This window comes from Aethalodelphis obliquidens, unplaced genomic scaffold (genome assembly GCF_003676395.1).
Source record: "Aethalodelphis obliquidens isolate GAN/ISIS:26980383/991018 unplaced genomic scaffold, ASM367639v1 scaffold12, whole genome shotgun sequence".
NCBI classification, from domain to species: domain Eukaryota; kingdom Metazoa; phylum Chordata; class Mammalia; order Artiodactyla; family Delphinidae; genus Aethalodelphis; species Aethalodelphis obliquidens.
In genome coordinates, this window is record NW_020837956.1 from 37,403,348 (window position 1) to 37,424,199 (window position 20,852).

At 41.3% G+C, this 20,852-nt stretch overlaps 1 protein-coding gene across 2 annotated transcripts in view; it reads left to right on the forward strand.

Moving 5' to 3' along the window:
- MBOAT2 (membrane bound glycerophospholipid O-acyltransferase 2) overlaps positions 1-18,334 on the forward strand; it is a 116,667-nt gene extending 98,333 nt beyond the window's left edge. The window contains exons 8-13 of one of the 2 annotated variants that reach the window (XM_027113854.1): positions 2,064-2,256; positions 2,629-2,732; positions 5,357-5,421; positions 6,721-6,853; positions 9,478-9,629; positions 12,244-12,477. In XM_027113854.1, coding sequence (XP_026969655.1) covers positions 2,064-2,256; positions 2,629-2,732; positions 5,357-5,421; positions 6,721-6,853; positions 9,478-9,629; positions 12,244-12,469 — 873 coding nt within the window. In that variant the 3' untranslated portion in view covers positions 12,470-12,477. Of the gene's footprint in view, positions 1-2,063; positions 2,257-2,628; positions 2,733-5,356; positions 5,422-6,720; positions 6,854-9,477; positions 9,630-12,243 lie in introns of both variants that reach the window. The other variant, XM_027113855.1, reaches the window with a different exon arrangement.
- The last annotated feature ends 2,518 nt before the right edge of the window (positions 18,335-20,852 follow it).

Sequence of the window (20,852 nt, forward strand, 5' to 3'; positions counted from 1 at the left end):
CCTTTGTTGGGGGCCTCCCAATTGTCTTTATCTGCGTTAGTTAAGATACAGGTTTGGCTGCTGAACCAAGGACCAAAATAACAGGAGGTTAAACAAGGTGGAAGTTTATTCTTCTCTTACAGGACAGCTCAAGTGTCAGCGGTCCATGGGTAATATGGCAGCTCCACGGGCGGGGCATCCAAGCTCCCGTTTTGGCCATCCTTAGGGCGTTTCCCTCATCCTCATGGTCTGAGGATGGTTCGCCACAGAAGTTGTCCATGTTACTTGTGACCACATAGCTACACTCAACTGCAAAGGAGGCTGTGACGTGTGGTCTTTAGCTAGACTTCACCGTGCGCAAATAGAAAATCCATTGCTATGTAAGAAGGGGGGCAGGTCTCCTGGGGAACACCTGTCAGTCTCTGCTGTGATGCCGGTAGGTCTTTTCTCTGAGGCTGTTTGGTTTCTTGAGTGCGGGCTTCTCCCGTCTTCTGCCCCGGGTGTTCAGACTTGACTGCTGGTCTCTGGAGCTGGGAGGGAGGGGCTGCGGACATCGCCTCTCGGGATGCATCCACCACAGGCTCGATTCATTCCAGCCCCACTCTGGACCCGTGTCCTGAAGCCTGGCTCTTTTCTGGTTAGGCTTCCCTGAGAGTTAACTTCTGGCTTCCTGCCAGTATGGGGGAGAGGAGGCTGAGGGAACTGGGGTTACACCTGGCTTCCCAGCTTCAGGCCCCCTCACCCCTGCCTTTCAGAGTTCCTGATCCCGCATTGACTTAGCTTTTTTGGGGACTCTCGTTGGTGTGTGTGCCAGCTGGTAGTTGAGATCAGGTATATGTTACTTTAACTTGTTTTAAACTGAGACCTGGAAACTAGTGTGTACAGTCTAATGGCCACAGTACTTCTCATTATGTTACTCAAGTGATGTATCCGATTTTTAGGTTCACATATGAGGTCATTCGGTTCATCTCACTTCATTTACAATTATAATTTTTCCCTAATTACCTGTTGCAAATTCAGATGTGTAGGTTAGATATTTTGGAGGTAGGAGTGAAGAAAAGGTAGCCTTACTTTACTGGAGGAAGCTTTGAAAGACGACCAGGAAAATGAGAATAAGAACAGTTGCAGCGAAGAGCCCTTGACCTTCCAGCGCCTCCTGACAATACGTAAAGACTTCGAAAGTGCAGGAATCAGGCATGTGCTCTGACTCTCGCCTTTGGGCCTTTCTTTTTGGCCCCATTACAGAAAGTGTTAAATACGGGTGTTCATCTGCAAATAACTGTAGTTAATTGGAATGTTATTTGATTACTGTGCAGGACACTAGATCCGAGTATTTTGTTACATTCTTTCTTCTGGATCCAGCCTTTTCTTTCCTGTTTCTTTACCTCTGTGGCCTGTATAATCTCCTTTATATTGAATCAGATTGAAATAGTCTAGCCTACTGAAAACATAAAAACACCATGGGTTGGTGTTTTTCAAGGTAATTGAACCTTACCAGAATAAAGCTTATCCCTTTCTTTCCATCAGAATCTTTATGCAGATCTTTTTGTTTTCTTGGGTGTGGCTCTTTTGGTTTTATCATTTGAACAAAATTGCTTTAAAGAACTTTCAGGTTTAAAGAAACGTGAAAGTTGTTTATTGTAAAAATAGTTTTCCATGAAATACCTAGAATTTGGAAAGTAGGGAAAAAGCACAATGGAAAAAATAAGCCGTGTGTGTGTGTGTGTGTGTGTGTGTGTGTGTAGTCACGTAAAATCCACTACCAAAACTTACTAATGTTAACATTTTTTCGTAGTCACCCTATACACCTGTGTTTGCTTTTAGTTTTTCAAAGTTTACTGAAAGTCCTGAAAATACACATTGGGGTTTCTAGTGTGATTTGAGCCATAACCCAGAGGCAGTCATTAGACATAAGGCTTCATGTGTTCATACTGAGACGGTGGCGGCTTTAAATGCTGAGCACGCCTGAGTTCAGGATTTTGGATGGAGTTACAGGGTTAATACTGCCTTCAGGAGGAGTTATGTGGCAATAATACGTAAATACGTATCGATTAAGTTTATGAAGAGTCTCGTCTTGCTTTCAGGTGGCAGTTATTCAGAAGCTCTTAGTCTGTGGACTTTCCTTGTTATTTCACTTGACCGTCTCTAAGACATTACCTGTGGAGTATAACATTGATGAGCATTTTCAAGCTACAGCTTCATGGCCGACCAAGGTTATCTATCTATACGTCTCTCTTTTGGCTGCCAGACCGAAATACTATTTTGCATGGACGTTAGGTAAGTGACACGTGAATAAACCTTTGTGTCAATGTGTGGAAGTATAAATCTTACCCTGGTGATAGCCGGGAGAGTACCCTGTTGAGAATATATAGTTCAAGACCAATGAGAAAAACTAGGGTCATCTATTCAGGAGAAGCAAACCTTATAGTTCATGTCCTACATATAAGGATAGAGCCTAAAAACTGTTAGGAGAGCCTAAAAACTGGATCAAGGCCCATTTTATTATAATATCATATAAAAATGAGAATGAATCTACTTTGACTGTTTAAGAATTAAAGATGATAGTATATGATAACGTACATCTTCTGGGAGAACACAGTAGTTTGTTACATAGGTTTGTAATAGTTTCTTTTCCTTTGTGTATTACAGCTGACGCTATCAATAATGCGGCAGGCTTTGGATTCAGAGGATATGACAAAAATGGAGCAGCTCGTTGGGACTTAATTTCCAATCTGAGAATTCAGCAAATAGAGGTTAGTAAATCATTAAGAAGTTGGTTACCATATGACACTTTAAGTAGCATAATTTGCCTTCATAGGTTATGATGTGATGTCCCAACAGTGGTACTGAAAGATTTGTAATAATAATACTCATTCTTTCAATCAGCCAATATTTATTGGTCATCAACCATGTGCCCCAGGCCCTGGGGAACCGGTGAATAAGATCAGTACAATCTGGGCCCTCCTGGAGCTTTAATCTAGTGGGGGTTCCAGGGATACAGAAAGATTGGCTGTGATCAGAGAGGTATAGGGCGTTTCTAAGATAGGAGGCCAGCTTAGACTAGTGAGGTGATTGAGTGTGTGTGTGTGTGTGTGTGTGTGTGTGTGTGTGTTAGGAGGATGGGGCTATGTCAGGCAGAAGGCGTCGCCCTCCTGAGACAGTGACCTATTAGGAGGGTGCTGTGTAGGCCCAGCATGATGGTGGCCTCAACCAGGGTAGTGGCAGTGGGGCTGGAAAGACGTAAACACACTGGACACTGTTTAAGAGACTCAGCAGAACTTGGTGATACACTGGAATCAGCAAGAGAGAACGAGTTATGAATCATGCCCAGAGGTCTGGTTTAGACCGTTGTGTTCACCGTGGTACCTTTCACTGGGGTAAGGAGCAAGGAGAAGGCTCAGGTATGAAGGGAAAGGTGGTGTGTTCAAATGTCAGACTTACCCGAGTGGTCCAGCAGGCCAGTGAATGCTGAGGCATGGGCTGAGATTGTAATTTGGGAACTATCGCACTTCAGGTTTTGGGAGGAACCACGAGAGTAGCCATGAGGGACACTGAGGGGGTGGGGCGAGACGAGAGCCCCCAAAGGAGCCCCCATCTTACAGGCCAGGCAAAGGAAGGCATGCGGGAGGGGGTAGCTGGAGAGAAGAGAGGAAAACCAAAAGCATGCATTGCTCTGCAAGCCTGTGTAAGGGGCTGCTCCCGATGGGAGAAGTTACCAGAACTTCGGGTGAGAGGCTGACCGGGAACAAATAGTGAGTGGAGCAGCTGGACCCACTGCTGGACCTTGGCACCTGCAGTTGTGGGACCACAGGAAATACAGGCCTGATCAGGTCTCTAGATCCTTCTGCTGTTAGAAGGGACCCAGAAGATAGAGAAGTAAGTTAGACACCAGGGCCAGAAGCAGGGAGTGCCATAGGACCAGTGACCCGATTTCCTGCACAAATGCATGGCATGGGAGAAGTGGGGGGCAGAGAGGGGCTGTTACACATTAAAAGAGACATCAGCCAGACGTGCCATATGTTTGGATCCTGACTGACCCCACCAACTGGAAAACCATGTTTTTAAACCGTCAGGGGTATTTGAATACAAAATGGATATTGGATGATATTAAGGAATTATTGTTAATTTGGTTAGACCTGGTCATAGTTTTTTTTCTTTTTTTCTTTTGGTCATAGTTTTTTAAATTTATTTATTTATTTTTTGTAACATTATTTTTTAAAATTATTCTTTTTAAAAAAATATTTATTTATTTGGCTGGGCCGGTGTTAGTCGCGGCCTGTGGGCTCCTTAGTTGCGGCATGCAAACTCTTAGTTGTGGCACATGGGATCCAGTTCCCTGACCAGGGATTGAACCTAAGCCCCCTGTGGTGGGAGCGCAGAGTCTCAACCACTGGACCACCAAGGAAGTCCCTGATCATAGTTTTTTTTTGAAGGTCCCTATTTATTGGACATAAATTCTGAGCTATTTACAGGTGAAATAAGATGTCTGGTATTTGCTTTGAAATGCTCTTAACAGTGTCAGTAATAAAATGGGGAAGGATAGGCGAAAATGGATAATTGTGGAAATTGGGTGATGAATATATGGCCGTGTTTTAATGTTTTGTTCATTATTGCCAACTAAGGAGCTTTTAAGACTTTTTTTTTTTCCTAATCAGGCCCCATGAAATTTTAATAGCAGAGATATATTGTATATCTCTTTATATCCTATATGTATATATGTGCCTTATTCATAAAAGAGTAAGATTTTTTGCCTCTTAAGAAGTTTTCATCCTCAGAGTTTGATGAGAGCAGTAAATAACGGACCAGAGAATCTAAAGTGGTGAGAAGTGCAGAGCCAAGGAGGGATGGTTACACAGGGAAGGAGTAGCGGCCAGGAGACCAGAGCTTCCCTCTGAGATCGGAGGGTGGCATTAGTGGGGGAAGCTTGAGTGAGGCACTGGAAAGGTAGGAAGATGTGCAGACCACTCCTCCAGGGTAAGCAGGTCCTGGGAGGCCAAGACTCCCAGCAGCTGGGGAGGGGGGCACTGAAGGAAGTGAGGCTGCACCTGATGGGGCGTCCAGTCTGGCCCCCAGTGAACGGCCGCTGAAAGGTCATTCACCTGCTCCATCAGGAGTGTCTTTGGGATAATTCCATGGCAACCCCTGTAAGTGTTAACACACAGGAGAAAATGGTGAGAATCCATTTACCTCACAGATGTTCCCTCCAGTAACTCCTTTTATAGAATGATGTTACTCTATTAGAAAAAACGGCGTTAAGGAAAGAGATCGTACACTATCATCATTGTCAAGTAATGTACTCTTAGCACAGTAAGATGTTACTTACCTTTAAAGCTTCATTATTTTGTTGGCCAAAGAAGAAAGTTCCTTTGTTTTTCAGATGTCAACAAGTTTCAAGATGTTTCTTGATAATTGGAATATTCAGACAGCTCTTTGGCTCAAAAGGTAAGCTCCCTCCAGAACCACCATCAGCTGAGCGTTGGCCTCTAGTTCCTTTTTTTTTTTTTTTGACCTCTAGTTCTTGAGGCTGAGCTTCACTGGCTTCACATTCTTAACTAAATTGAATTAACGCTGTGACCTTGTGTTAACCGGGAAACAGAGTTAAGCAGGGTGCTACCAAGTCAGAGAACTGTTTAGGCGTGAGTCATGAATGTAGCCACCACTGACCTCGTATCCTGCCTTGAAAGGTGCCCACCAAGGTTTGAGATCACCAGTATGTCGCTCATTCACGGGGGATTTGGCCAAACAAAAATGCCTACACAGCCACCGTACGTATGCCCTAGATTTTGCACAACGCTTCCAGTTTTAAAATATTTCAGGACAACAGACCTTTATATGTTGGGCACAGGATGCAGAGACCCAGCCTCTGCAGTGGGAGGTCACCATCTTGGTACAAACTCGGCAGTCATCTCTATGCAATGCCCCCTGTCGTGAGGATGATGAGGGAGTGAGTGGGAAGCATGCGAGAATGAGGGGCAAAGAGGCGCCTGTGCTGAGAATTATGAGGGCTTGTCACGTGCACACGGGGAAGGCAGAGGACCGATTACAAAAGACGGAGTTAGGACACCGCGCAGAAGCTCCCAGTCGTCCTTTCTCCTTGTTCTTGATGGGACACACTGCCCGATCTTGAGTTTATTTCATAAAAGACTGCTCCTGTGATGGGAGGGCTCTAAGCACCGTTCTGTGTAAAGAAGCCTTCTTTTGTCATGTCCTTTACTCATGACAAGTTCAATCCCTTTACCTCTTGAAATATCCAAAGCACATTATCATTGCTTCCTGGTGCCTTGCAGTCTCCCCAATGGGTGCAGATTTGCCGAACTAACCTGTTGTGTTATTTTTTGTTGTTATATTTTAAATTTGATACCTTACGAAAATCTTATTTTCATCTGAGTTCTCTACCTGTGACAGGAAAACTTTACACTGAGCACAGCCTACTTCCCAGAAGACTATCGTTAGATCAGTTGAAAATTCTAAATGTTACTAAAGAAAATAATAAAATAATGTAAAATAAAAATAACTTTTATATTTGTTAAAGTTCTTCTGTACATAGCATGGACTCCCAAACACTAGAAATGATCATTTTGGCCATTACGTGTACCAGTGAAAAGATGGAAATGAAATTTCTTTTCATACATCTGATCCCTAATAGCTATAACCTCCATTTTCCTAGCTCCTGACCAGGAATAAGAGTGATCATTGTGGACTTGATAAGCTCTAATCACTCATGTTTTTCATGGTTTCCAGGGTGTGTTATGAGCGCGCCTCCTCGAATCCAACCATCCAGACGTTCATCCTCTCTGCCATTTGGCATGGGGTGTACCCGGGCTACTACCTGACTTTTCTCACGGGAGTGGTGATGACGCTGGCAGCGCGAGCTGTGAGTATGAGTTCCTTCTCATCCTGCAGTGCTGGTCACGTGACCTGGTGTCAAAGGCCCAGTGAGCCTCTTACCTACCGGGCAGCCTTGCTCCTTTGGCCAGGTCAGTGCTGCAGGCTGGCTGGGAGGTGCGCCTGGCAGGTGTGTTGAGTGTGCCTCGCGGGCTGCGTGCTCGGCTCATCTGGGAGGAAGGCCCGGCCCACAGAGGCCTCCACACCGTGTTCCTCGTTGTCACAGAATCTTCGGAAGGATTGCTGAAAACTGGGTGAAATAGAGATGACCAGACGCGTAGGTTTATTTTAGAGATGTTTCCTGAAAACTCCAGCCTTTGAGTCCTCTTTTAGATGAAGAGGGGACCGTGGCCAGGCCTAGATAACGTGGACGGGCCATTCCCCATGGCGGACACCAGTGCGAAGCAGGCCGCAGGTCTGTAGGGTATTTGAGACCTAGTGTATTATCTGGGAAACAGTTGAGGAATTAGGTTGGCGACATGGGAAAGCAGGGGGGCAGTTTAGTGTAAGTCCTTGGAAGTCAATCGGAGGAAAGTGACGTGACAAAAACAGTGTTTGAACAAGCTTCTTATGTCACTCACAGGTGAGGTGGCTTCACTTAACAAACTAGCAGATGTTTATTGTATTCAGTTTTAAGGTACCTTGGAGATATATGAGGTAAATGTCAAGAAGTATTAACTAAAGGCTATTCTTCTGTGGTTTGTAGTCTAGGGGCGTAAGGTGTATGTATGTATGTGTGTAGGTATCTGTCTGTATGTGGGGGTACATATACCACAAGGCATATATGATAGATTCCATCGCTTTTATGGATAGTAAGTACCATAGGTGTCTAGAGGGAAGGAAATCCCTTTTGGTTGGGTTGACTAGAGGTGGCCCCAGTAGGAAAGTGTGCTTGGATTTGGGCTTTGAATGATGAGTTATTTCAGTAGTGACTGAAGCGTAATGGGGGAAGAAAATGCCTTTCTAGGTGTAGAAATGACATTGGCAAAACCAAGTTAGGAAGTGTGTGGTGTATTTGGGAATGACGAGCAAATCTGGTTGAAGCAGAGCCTTCATGTATGTCTAAAGGGTGGATGATTCTGGAAAGGAAGAGGGCAGGGGCGGGGTGGGGCTGGAGAGAGAGGAAGAGGCCAATAATAGAAGAACTTGAACAGCAAACTGGGGAAGAGCCTAATCCTCATTCTGTCCCACATCAGGGAGTCAGGGAAGGTGGGTGAGGGTGGAGATGGGATGCTGAGAGCCATGCCTTGGGAAATGGATTTGCCCCGGTGGACAGAAGGGGAGAGAGTGCAGGTAGCTTTTGCCGCCTTCAGCAAGGCAGAAAACCTGGGTAGCATCCTGCCACTACGAGTGCTGGTGTGTGTGGAAGAGCCACTAACCTCAGACTGCATCCCCTCTGAAGAACTCGCGTGGCATCTCAGAGCAGGGCCACGCTTCACCTATAACCATATCAGGCGAAAAAAGCGGGGACACAAGAGAAAAAAAATAGTGTTCGGTTAAGTTTGCACATTTCAAAATTGAAATGTTTTGACTGTTTTAGAAGCTAAAAGGTATTAAAATAGTGGTTATCAGAAAGCACTTTTTTCCTGAGAAGCCCTTCCCAATTTCCCCTAATGAATGATGTGTGTAATTGCCATTGATTTTAATAAGCGCTCTTTGACCTAAGCTCAGTGTATAATAGCTGTCTTTCACAAATGCAGAGGTTAAAGAATAGGAAGGATGTCTCCTTTCATTGTAGTAGAAAAACTGATCACGGAGTGAACCTTATTTACGTGTAGGCAGACATTGCAGATTCGGTTCCAGACCACGGCAATAAAGTGAATATTGCAGTAAAGGGAGTCACACGAATTTTTCTGGTTTCCCAGTTCACATAAAAGTTATGTTTACACTATTGTGTAGTCTAAGGGTGCAATAACATTATGTCTAAGTATACGTACCTTAATTAAAAAATACGTTATTGCTAAAAAATGCTAACCATCACCTAAGCCTTCAGCAGGTCATAGTCATAACATCAGAGGTCGTTGATCACACAACACCATTACAAATATAATAATAATGAAAATGTTTGAAGTATTACAAGAATTACCAAAATGTGACACAGAGTCAAGAAGTGAGCAAATGCTGTTGGAAGAATGGCTCCAGTAGACTCGCTCGACACAGGGCTGCCACACACCTTCAGTTTGTAAAAACCGCAGTATCTGCGAAGCATGATAAAGTGAAGCACGATAAAATGAGGTGTGCCTGTACTATAGTTTACAAAATATGATTTAAGGAGCTCTAGGAAGTGTAATTTTTAACTTTGGGGGGGGAACTTTTAATTTTAATACCACTTCAAATCTACAGAAAAATTGCCAAGAACTCCTATACGCACGCCCTTTACCCAGATTCACACATTTTGCTCATGTGCTTCCCCATGCACTCTCCATATTTTTTATACATACGTGTATTAGTTTTTTCTGAACCAGATCCAGCTTTTCCCATAGTAACAGTATCATTTTAGATGCCCACCAGCAACGTATGGGAGTTTCGCTTATTCCACATCCTTGAAACAGTTGATATAGTCAGTGTAATTTTATAAGCAATGTTAAAGGTAAATATTTTTGTTTATTTCAGGTGAGAAATAACTTTAGGCATCATTTCATCGAACCTCCCCAACTTAAATTATTGTATGATGTCATAACATGGATAGCAACTCAGATAGCAATAAGTTACACAGTTGTGCCATTCGTTCTTCTTTCTATAAAACCATCATTTATGTTTTACAGGTAAGTGTTACTCTTAAAAATATGCCATCGGAAATTTTTTAAAAATTTTTAATTGAAATATAGTTGATTTACAATGTTGTGTTAGTTTCAGGTGTGTAGCAAAGTGATTCAGTTATTTATATATGTATGTATGTATGTGTGTGTGTGTGTGTGTATATATTCTTTTTTAGATTCTTTTCCATTGTAGGTTATTACAAGATACTGAGTACAGTTCCCTGTGCTATACAGTAGGTCTTTGTTGTTTACCTGTTTTATACATAGTAGTGTATATATTTTAATCCCAAACTCCTAATTTATCCCTCTCCCACCCTTTCTCCTTAGGTAACCATAGGTTTGTTTTCTGTGTATGTGAGTCTATTTCTGTTTTGTGAATAAGTTCCTTTGTATCATTTTATTTTATTTTATTTATTTTTCATTTTAATTTATTTTTAAAAGAAAGCTTCTTGCTCTTGGGTAAAATAGAAAAATAGTACCCTAGCTTGCTTTCTGCAGTTAAATGCATTGTCAGTTACTTTAAAATCTTAAACCAAGCAGTCACAAGTTTATTTATGGAATGATTAACACCACTCAGACCTCAGATGAGAGTGTGATTTACAGCGAGGAGTATCAGCTGGGTAACCCTTGCTTCAGATCTCAAAGGTTACACTGGGCTGTAGAGCTCTTCTTCCTACACTTGGATGTGAACTAGATGATTGTGGTGGTCATTTCACGATATATACATATACCGAATCATTATGTTGTACATCTGAAACTGATAATGTTATATGTCAGTTATATCTCAATTAAAAAAAGAGAGAGACTTCAGACTAGCTTTGGCCCACAAGCTGTAGTTTGCTCACCCCTGCTCGAGAGCCAAGGTTTAAGAGTTTATTTGTTAAAGCGGAGGCTTAAGAGTCACTGGGGATATTTTAGGGACGGAAGTAAAATATATCCTCTGATAGTCACCAGTAACGGTTGGTAAAGTCCGTGGAACATGAGTTCAGCGATAAGACTGCTAACTCCCAAAGGAAAGGAAAACTTAAAAAAGATGAACAATAATGAATATGATGAAGCAGTTAAAAAACAGCACAGCTTGTTCTTTATAACGAATTATTAATTCTCTTCATTTCTTCAGTCAAAAGATAATAAATTACTTGCATTTCATTTATTGGTTCCCTTTTCACTCTTTTATATTTCATTGGTACTTTTTTCATCTCTACATAATAGAAATTATTGTTTTTGTTTTTTTTTTTTTTGGCGGTACGCGGGCCTCTCACTGTTGTGGCCTCTCCCGTTGCGGAGCACAGGCTCCGGACGCGCAGGCTCAGCGGCCGTGGCTCACGGACGCAGCCGCTCCGCGGCATGTGGGATCCTCCCGGACCGGGGCACGAACCCGCGTCCCCTGCATCGGCAGGCGGACTCCCAACCACTGCGCCATCAGGGAAGCCCCAGAAATTATTGTTTTGAATTCCATATTTTGTTTATCTGTTTATCTTCTCTCCCTCTCCCACCAAATTCCATTCCCCCCATAGTAGATAGTGGTATCTTTGAGATCAAAAACTATTTTCCATTACCCTAGCATTTAGAATGACAGCACAGAGTCATAATAATCATACAGGAAGACATAAGTAACTCCTACTAAAGTGTCCTTTTGAACAGAATTATTACATATGTCTAAATGTGACTGAGCTATTGGTTGGATTTTCTGTCTCAGGATTTTCTGTCTCACGTACTTTGTTCACAGGCACTGGCACTTACAGCTATAGAACCAGGAGGTCACATTTGGTTTATATTTAATTTGAGGCATGATACTTCTAATAATATCTTTAATAATGTGACCTTTATTTTGTGACCTTTATTTTGTAACCATCAAGAAGCAATATTGCTTATCTATTACTCACATCACTGGAATATTTGTAACTTAATTAGGGACAGTAAATAGCAGGCAAGGCTATTACTGTCCCTTTACTACCTCCATACTTTGCTCAATATTTGATTCTATGGATTTGAGAGTGTTTTTTTCAGATCTCTGCAGCTATTAATAAGTACATTTTGGTTTTTGTTCTACTTAGTCCTGGCCTTATGACCTTTACAAAGGAATGCAATATGATATCTAGTATGAGTGCTTTATAAATACCCACTGGCATACATGGTTAGAGTTTCATCTAAGGGGGATGGGTAAAAGACTAGTGTAGGGCTTCCCCGGTGGCGCAGTGGTTGGGAATCCACCTGCCAATGCAGGGTACACGGGTTCGAGCCCTGGTCCGGGTAGATCTCACATGCCACGGAGCACCTAAGCCCATGCACCACAACTACTGAGCCTGCTCTCTAGAGCCCGCGAGCCACAACTACTGAGCCCACACGCCACAGCTGCTGAAGCCCGCACGCCTAGAGCCCGTGCTCCACAACAAGAGAAGCCCCCGCAACGAGAAGCCCGTCGATACAACTGGAGAAAGCCCGCGCGCAGCAACGAAGACCCAGTGCAGCCAAAAATAAATAAATTAAAAAAAAAAAAGAATAGTGTAGTAAATATAGACATCCTAGGTGGGGCTTGTGACATTTTGACAAATGTCAAATTAAGTCTTGTTAATTATCAGAATATAATAAAGTAAAGTTTTCCCTTTTTTTTTTTTAGCTCCTGGTATTACAGCCTTCACTCTGCTGGTATCTTAGTGTTATTGTTGTTACCGGTGAAAAAAACTCAAAGAGGAAAGAATACACATGAAAACGTTCAGCTGTCACGATCCAAAAAGTTTGATGAAAGAGGAAATTCTTTGGGACAGAATAGTTTTTCCACAACAAACAATGTTTGCAATCAGAATCAAGAAAGAGCCTCTAGACATCCATCATTAAAGCAATGATGGGGAAAGCACTCTGATGGCTACTTTTTGTCTGTTAACAGAAACCAATCTTAGCACCTTTCAAGGGGTTTGTGTCTGTTGGGAAAGAGATCACGTGGGGGGAAATCGGACAGTTTTAGGTAGGGAATGCCCTGTATACCAGCTTGAAAATGGAGTGAAAGACCCCTCCCATGCCATGTCCCTGTGGGCCATGCCTTATCAAAAATGTTTCCATTATTTCAATGGGCACTCAGGACCTCAGCATATGTCCGTAGGGTCATAAGTGTGCCCTGCTGCTGAATGTATGTTGTGTATCCCAAGGCACTGAAGAGATGGAAAAATAATTGTGTCAATCTAGATGATTGAGAAAAATTAACTTTTCCAAATGAATGTCTTGCCTTAAACTGTCTATTTCCTAAAATATTGTTTCCTAAATGGTATTTTCAAGTGTAGTATTGTGAGAACACTATTTCAATATTAGATGTTGTATGCTGCACAGGAATTCCGGAGGAATTTGAACAGGATATTTAAGACTGTGGATACTTTAAAATGCAATAAACATCTCAGTATTTGAAAGGTTTTCTTAAAGTATCTCAAATGACTACAGTATGTTGTGAAACTGTAAAGTGATGGATGCCAATTTCCTGGAGAGTTTAATTACCCTGTGTCAGGCAGAGAGCCCTTCAAGGAGGGATTTCTTAAACATAATTAAAGGTTGGTAATGTGATATTTTAAGCTATTTTTCTTAAAAAACAAACAAAAAAAACAAACAAAAAAAACAAGGGAGAGAGAGAGAAGATGACAAAGGAAAGAAGGAAGACGTGAATGAAGAAAGCACTGCGGGGGCCGGAGCCTGAGCCAGTGGCAGCTGGGACCAGCGCACACAGGTGTGCAGGGCAGGTGACCGATGCTCTGCAGACGTGTGCTCTTCATCCCTATTTATCTGAGTTCTTTGTGATTCTGTAAGACATAAAAGTTTAATAACTTTTTATTACGTTGACTTTTAAAAGAAATGTATCAAGCATAAATTATATAGAATGATAAAAGGATTGTGAAAATAATAGTGGGAGATTGCTTGAAGGTTTTGAAAGAGAAAAATCACTGAGTGAAATTACTCTCTAGCTAATCACTTTTTATCCTTGACAGTTTAATTCGTATTTGGGAAAGTTTTAGGAAAATGAAAACTTAAAGTCGTTGGGTCTGAACCACCTCTGTAGAGAATAATATAAATTAGTTTCCAAACTCTTAACTTCTCACGTAAAAGTTTTGCCACTAACTCTTGTTAATGAGTTTCAGATTATTTAAGTAGAAAGATGTGCTTTTATCTTATGGGCTGGTTTTACCATAATTAATTTCACCTGAATTGCTGGGTGTCTCCTTTAACCCCACAGTCTTGTGACGCTGCAGTAGCTGAAAGCAGAGGAGTGGGGTGTGATGCCAGTCTGGCATCAGGGCCACGGCCGGAGATGATGAATCACGGGCGGAAAGGGAGAAGGATGGGCAGGGCCTTCTGAGTTCACTTTTCTGTGACCCATCTTTTGTGGAATTTATTTTCTTTTTTGCCTTAAATTTTTAAATGAAATGCAAATTGTCTATCTATGATGAGTCTCTCTTTTTTTTGCCATTAATAAATTTGCAAATGAAGTTAAGGACAGAACAACTCTCTGGCTTAAGCTGTGTAGTATTTCAATTAAAGATGAAAGGAAAAGCCAATGTACTTGGAACTTTTGAGGTCTAATCAGCAAAAATATCAGTGTACCTTCCCAGCACTTTAGAAATAGCTTCCTCTTTGTTTATATGAAATGTTTTTATTTTTCTAAAGGTAATTTTTTTTTTTTCTCCACCTGATGATGTTAGCCATGCCCTGTTACCTCCTGGGAAAAGATGGTTTGCTAAATAAATTTTCTGTTTTCCCATGCATTGAATTTAAGCAAACTGTGGAATGTGAGAGACTAGAAAAGATTAATCATGGAAAGTATCTGCCCCCCACAATGTCTCCTCCATTTAATTAATGCTGCAGAGAATCTGATCACTATTAAGAAAAAGTAAACAAATGTAGAGGTTAAAAGACAAGTCTAGGCATGTCATAAGTGAAAATAAGAAAGTGCGTTAAAACTCTCTTTTTGTTCAGCCTACCTAGCCATTAACAAATAATCATGATTTAGTTCTATTACCTGACTATTTTTTATTCCTCAGCCTATAAACCTAATATCACTGTTATCTGTTTTTTGCTCAATGAAGGTAATCATAGCACTGCCATCTAGAAAGCAAGATGATTGATGAATTTTCCAATTACTTTGAAGATAATACCTTATATATACAATTTGACTGATTTCCATCCCCCTGGATTATCCAGGTTTTTTGTTTTTTGTATGAAATGGGTTTTGAATAGCTTTTATTTAATTTTGGAGAAATTATAATCACAGGTATACAATCTAGGAGAAAAACTAAAGAAAGACTTCTCATTCTCAGCTTGACCTTCCTCCTCAAGAAGAGACTTTTTGTGCTCTATAAACTGAATATATCTACTTGGAGTGTTGTAAGGATTAATACTTTACTTCTCATTATAATAGAAGAATTGAAGGCTGGTATATCTCTCTATGTTAAACTTAAAGGGATTCGTTGTAACATGTGCTTCTTTTTAAATCAACAGAATAGGATTCAGGGCATGTTTATATTATTTCTCCACTCTTCAGTTGCCATGAAACCACTCCAGAGATGATCAATCAGCATCATATTTATATCAATATTTTTGGTTATTATTATACTACTCAGGGAAAAAAATGGACAAAATACTTATTTTTCCCACAATTTTATTTTTTTGAAACAATAGCAGTTAATTTATTTTGATGTATCTCAGCTGTCACCATTTTACAACCCGCTTGTTCTTGGTTTTTAAAATAAGCATTTATAATTGGAACTCAGGGTAATTGAAGAAATTTACTTAGCTTCTAAAATACCCAGCATAATAGAGAAGGTTTATTTAGCTTCCAAAATGTCCAGCCACCACTTATGCCTCCACCATACTTTTGCTTAAAAAGTATTTTTGTTACTGATTCCCACCATGTGTGATGTTCACATACAGGATTTCCACAGATACCAGTTTGGAGAAAAATTTTCCAGTAAAAAGAATGGTTTTAAAAAGTAGAGGTAACCCACATTGAAGCACTAATTGTCCTGGGAGGAGACCTGGGTATTCATCTGGCTCAGACATTAGTGAGCCTTGGGACTTGGACGAGTGACCTGTCCTCCAGCCGAAAGTTCCTTAATGAGCCCAAAGGGTTAGTTCCAAGAGTTTGTGACCAGTTGTGTTTGTAATGAATGGAAACCATTAGCAAGATCTGTAAGAGTCACGAACCGGGGCAGATTCACCATCAAGATTATCTTCATGGTCCCTTATTTTTACTACTTGAGCTCAAAGCCCTGACTTTTCAAGTTTTTTGAGGCAATCAGAAGGCGTGCAGCATGCCATTTCTACTGAATACAGCCCTTGAAATGAATCTTTCATAACGAAATAGTCTCCACTGAAGGAAAATATTTTCTTTTTGATTTCTCTGCTTTCTGTTTGTGCTGTGTACAACTGAGGAATATATATGCTAAAAACTATGTTATATGAATTATCCATTTTACTGGACAGGGTTTACCACCATATAACTTCTCAAATATTATTTCATTCAAAGATATTTAAAGAATATTTAATTTAGTTATACCTTATTTTAAACTACAGAAAAAATTACTTTAAAATGTTGACATTAAAATAATTATAAAATTTGTACTTTTATTCGAGGACTAGATTACACTTGGGACAAAAATCTTTCCTATTTAAAATGTATACCTTGTAAATTTTCATTTGTAAGTTCATGAACAACTCTGGACATTTGTGCTTTTTTGTTTCCTTATTTTAAATTGTCCAAAATTATCAGTTTATTGATTTGAAGAGTTCTGCATTTTAGTCGAAAGAAAAAATTACTTGAGAGAATAATTGTTTCAGAATGGTGCCTATTATTGCTGTGTCAGCGAAGCATTCGTCCAGAGGTTTAGATATGAACCAGTATTTCGTAGAGTTTTATTCAGCCACTAATAGTCCATCCTGGCTGACACTGAATACATCATATTTACCAGAGGTGCAGAATTCTAAGTAACATTGTGAATTGTAATCTTAACTGCCCTCCAGGACTTTATAAAAACTACAGGTAACCCAGGGTACATTTAATGAGTAGCTGATCGTTTAGACGCTTAAATTAGATGCTGAAAGTTCTGCTTTCTACAGCCCTTCCTTGTAAAAGTGTGTTTGTATCAGTGCACACTCCTTATGCTGAAGAAAAAGATTTGCTTTAAAAAAAGAAATTTCACTCTGAAATATGGATTTGAAAGACTAGGATGCAGAGGGTCTGTTAGGATGCAGAGGGTCTCTACCGTGTTTTCCTGCAGCACCACTTAGTCAAATCTATTTATAGTAACTCATTACAGAAGACAATTTTAAATGAAATTTTCCATGTTGGCATTTTGTAGGACTGCTCTTAGAATCAACAACTAAGCTGCTTTCTGAGCTCTTGTACAGAGGATGCAGCCAATTACATTTTACTTGGTGGGCTGCTTAATAAAGTTTTATGTATGTTTTCAAATAATATTTATTTTAATAGGTTTTTAAACGTTATGCAAACCCCAGTAAAGAACTGACAAGCTTCTAGAGGTCATTGATTGGGAAGACTTTCTGAAATAGAGCCTAAAGACACATTTTTATGCCAACTAATTTGTCTTGCCTTTAAAGCTGATTATAACTGTCTTCTTTCAGTACACCTTTTATAAAGCAACAAAACAAAACAAAAGAAACCCCAGGACTGTATGATCTATAGATAAGAGTATAAGGATCCATGCAAAACCCCTGTCTAACTTCCTCAGTGATGATAGCCATCTCTCCAGTCACATTTTATCAAGTTTTGCTACTATAAAAAGAAATGGAAATGTAATGAAAAACCAGAAGTTACAGGGCAACATCAGTAGAAGGACTAACCATTTTCTTAATACCATGTTTGAAATGGAAAAAGTGACTGGCTGCCTTTTACTGGAGTCGTAAGTGACTGTATCCTGCCCAGTCTCTATTTTGGGTTAACTTTGAGAAGTTGATTTGTCAATATTCCTCTTTGTTTTTCCTATTAAAGGGCAAACACGTGTAAAGGGTTGGACAGAACTTTCAAATATGCTTCTTTTCCGATGTTAAGTATTTTTGGTTCTGTATCCACGGATTCGTCAACAAAGTACGTTTGCTCCTGACTTTTTAATCGCAGGAGAGAGGAACCAAACCAGCACACATGCTCCGTCTTCTGTCACTCGTCCGCACCTGCCTCCCCGAGCCCCAAGGGGCACGATGGAAAGCAGTAGGAATGAGAGTGAAAATAATTCCGGCGGAACAAGAGAAACCCTCCTCCATGCAGAGTGACAACGTGGGATTTCCTTCCTGCCTTCCTTTAAAGCTTGCATCTTGATCTCTGCGTAGGAGTAGTTGGACACTGTTACCCCAACACGAGGGGGGGCCCGAGCTCCAGCAGCCAGTATTCACAGCCCTTCATTTGCCTTCGCTGGGGGAGAATAGAACGTGGTGTCTGTGCTTTTTGTTTTTATGATTCCAAAATATTTTTTTAAAGATGTGTTATTTTTCGACAGATCCATAAAGTAGTTCCTGTTGTATGGTAAATTAAAGTTACCACTATGTCAGTTACACTGTGATGTGATAATTTCATAACCACTTGTTTCTAGTCTGTGTGTCCTCAGAGCTGCACTGGTGGCTTATTGCTGGGTTTTAAAGATGTTTTTAACTGAACATATAAATGTTTTTTTTTCTAATTTGTGTGTCTTTAAAACTGATTAAACAGTAGTTTAAAAATATATGTGTGTGTTTGCTGATTTCAGAGGCTTTAAATTCCATCTCTAGAACTGAATATCAGGCCTGTCTTGAGAAGCAATGGTCTTTTTGCATTGAAGGATTCTTTAGTTCAATAGTAATACTCTCAGGAGTCATTGATTTTTTAACTGGTTAAAAATTATTTAAAAGAAACTATTGTCATGTTATAAACATTTTGGGAGGCAATTAAAAGAACCTTAGGTTAGTATATAGTATCTTGTATTCTCTCTTAAAACAGACTTATAGGGCTTCCCTGGTGGCGCAGTGGTTGAGAGTCCGCCTGCCGATGCAGGGGACGCGGGTTCATGCCGCGGTCCGGGAAGATCCCACATGCCGCGGAGCAGCTGGGCCCGTGAGCCGTGGCCGCTGAGCCTGCACGTCCGGAGCCTGTGCTCCGCAACGGGAGAGGCCACAACGGTGAGAGGCCCGCGTACCGCAAAAAAAACAAAAAAACAAACAAAAAAAACAGACTTATAAAGTGAAGAGGATGCTGACTGTCCTCAGTTACGAAGAAAAAGAGGTGGCTTTCCCAGTTCTGCTGTTGGCACTCTCACTGGCCTTGTATATGGATCTGGTCTTTGCTTTTGAGAAGCAGAGCACTGGGACGACCGCTCGGTTTCTGTACCACAATTACAGGCTTAAGGGAACTTTGGGGTGCACTTCCAGGCTCTTCTAGATGCTGTCGTGAACAGCCATGGGGAAAACGTCTTCTATTAACTTGTACTGTTGCACAAAGATGCTGGATGAACACGTATGAGTAAGTCCAGTTGTGGTGCTTTCTCACTGGAAGGCCTTAGACTTTATGGCAGATTTAAATGACCCCGTTTTGAGATTCATGATAGCCACAACTGGGAGAAGCACGGACCCAGGAGCCGCCTGCCAGCACGGCACTTCCATGTGCTGGTCCCGACAGACGTGACGGCGAAGGGAACGTGATTAGCTGCTCGGTAAGGAAGGCCAGGAGGCCAGGAGATAACAGGACTCCTGCTGTACATAGATGAACATTTGTAAGGTGTTTCGTATTTTATGAAAGTCATTAAATGACTTCCAACCGGACATGCTGGGTAACTAAACAACAAATCACGGCTCTTGCCTTTGAGGAGCTAATAGTCACCATATAATACGGTAAGTGCTTTATTAGAGGCAAGTACAAGGGTCTTGGGGCAATTAGAGGGGTGGGGAGCTCAGGAAGTGGCTCGGGTAGCTGCACAGAGGAGTTGGCACTTGGGTTTGTGAGAAAGCGTTTTGCTGCGCCGACAAAGAGGTGGGAGGTGAGTTAATTAGAGGAAGAAAGAAAAGCATATGTCAACGATTTTATAGCATTTACACAAGTAGAGTAAAAGCAACAGGAGTTATGCAAGTTTTGATCTACTGTGTGCCAACTTTCTGTTTAACAATAACTTATCTTCCCCCAAATAGAAAAAGGAATAATAGGAAAACATTGAGTTTAGCCAATGTTTAAAAAATGAGACTTTACAAACTCTTTCAAGCGTATGGTTCAGTACAGAGCAATAAAACAGACTCTAGTGCCCACCGCTCAGATCGAACAGCTCTTTCTGCTTTGCCACGTTAGGTTTAAAGTTTGTCTTTTTTTCATAGAAAGAATGTTGCACATGAGGCCATATACCTGCCCAACCTTTGCCTTCCCCCTCCCTCCTTAGAAGTCACAACTGCATCAATGTGAGCCTTTTTTGGTAAGCTCTTCATTTGGTCACCTTTCTTATAAGCTTAGCTATGTGATTTAAAAAATAATTTTGTGCTCTGTTTACTATAGTTTTCTAGGTGTTTATAGCAAGATGGCTCAGTCTGCTGGTTGCTGGAATCAGATGTCAGCTCACATTCTTAATGTCATTAAAAGATGGCATTTCCCTTTACTGGTAAAACCCTTTCTATTACGATGGATTTTTATTTTTCAGGTACGCTTTGTTTTGTGCTTGTGTCTTCTTTTTTTGTCACATCATCCCAAGTGATACCCATGGTGTCCGTTAGCACAGCCTGAGACTCCCGCCAGCGGAAGGGCAGGTCCGGATCCGCCAGCCAGGGCAGACAGAGCTGGACGCACTGTGCCCAGGAGACGGATGCCGCTCACCGGTTGCCGTCCCTTTTTGCAGGGTGAGCGTGAGCACAGCCTTATAAAAACAGGCCTAGGATCTGAGCTTAGCTGCCAGCTGCTTACAGCCGTCAGTAGGGAAGTTGGCTGCCCGGCACCCGGAGACCCAGGGCCCCGTGAGAAGGGGAGGCCCTGCAGGGGGGCCGCCAGTCCCACGGAAAGCTGAGTTCCTGTTTCCCTTTCCACGCTTTTTTAATGCACGAATCATCAGCCTCAAGAAGAGGCTAAAGAAGAAATTCGCAAGTACTGAAGTCCATCCTACAGTCCTGAACCTTTACTATAAATCTTCTGCAAAGAGCAGTCAGCGCAGCAGCCCGCTTCCTTAATTGTCTCCTACACTCTGCAAGGGTCATTTTTTGCCCGTTGCTGAATGTGATACTTAGTTTTCCATC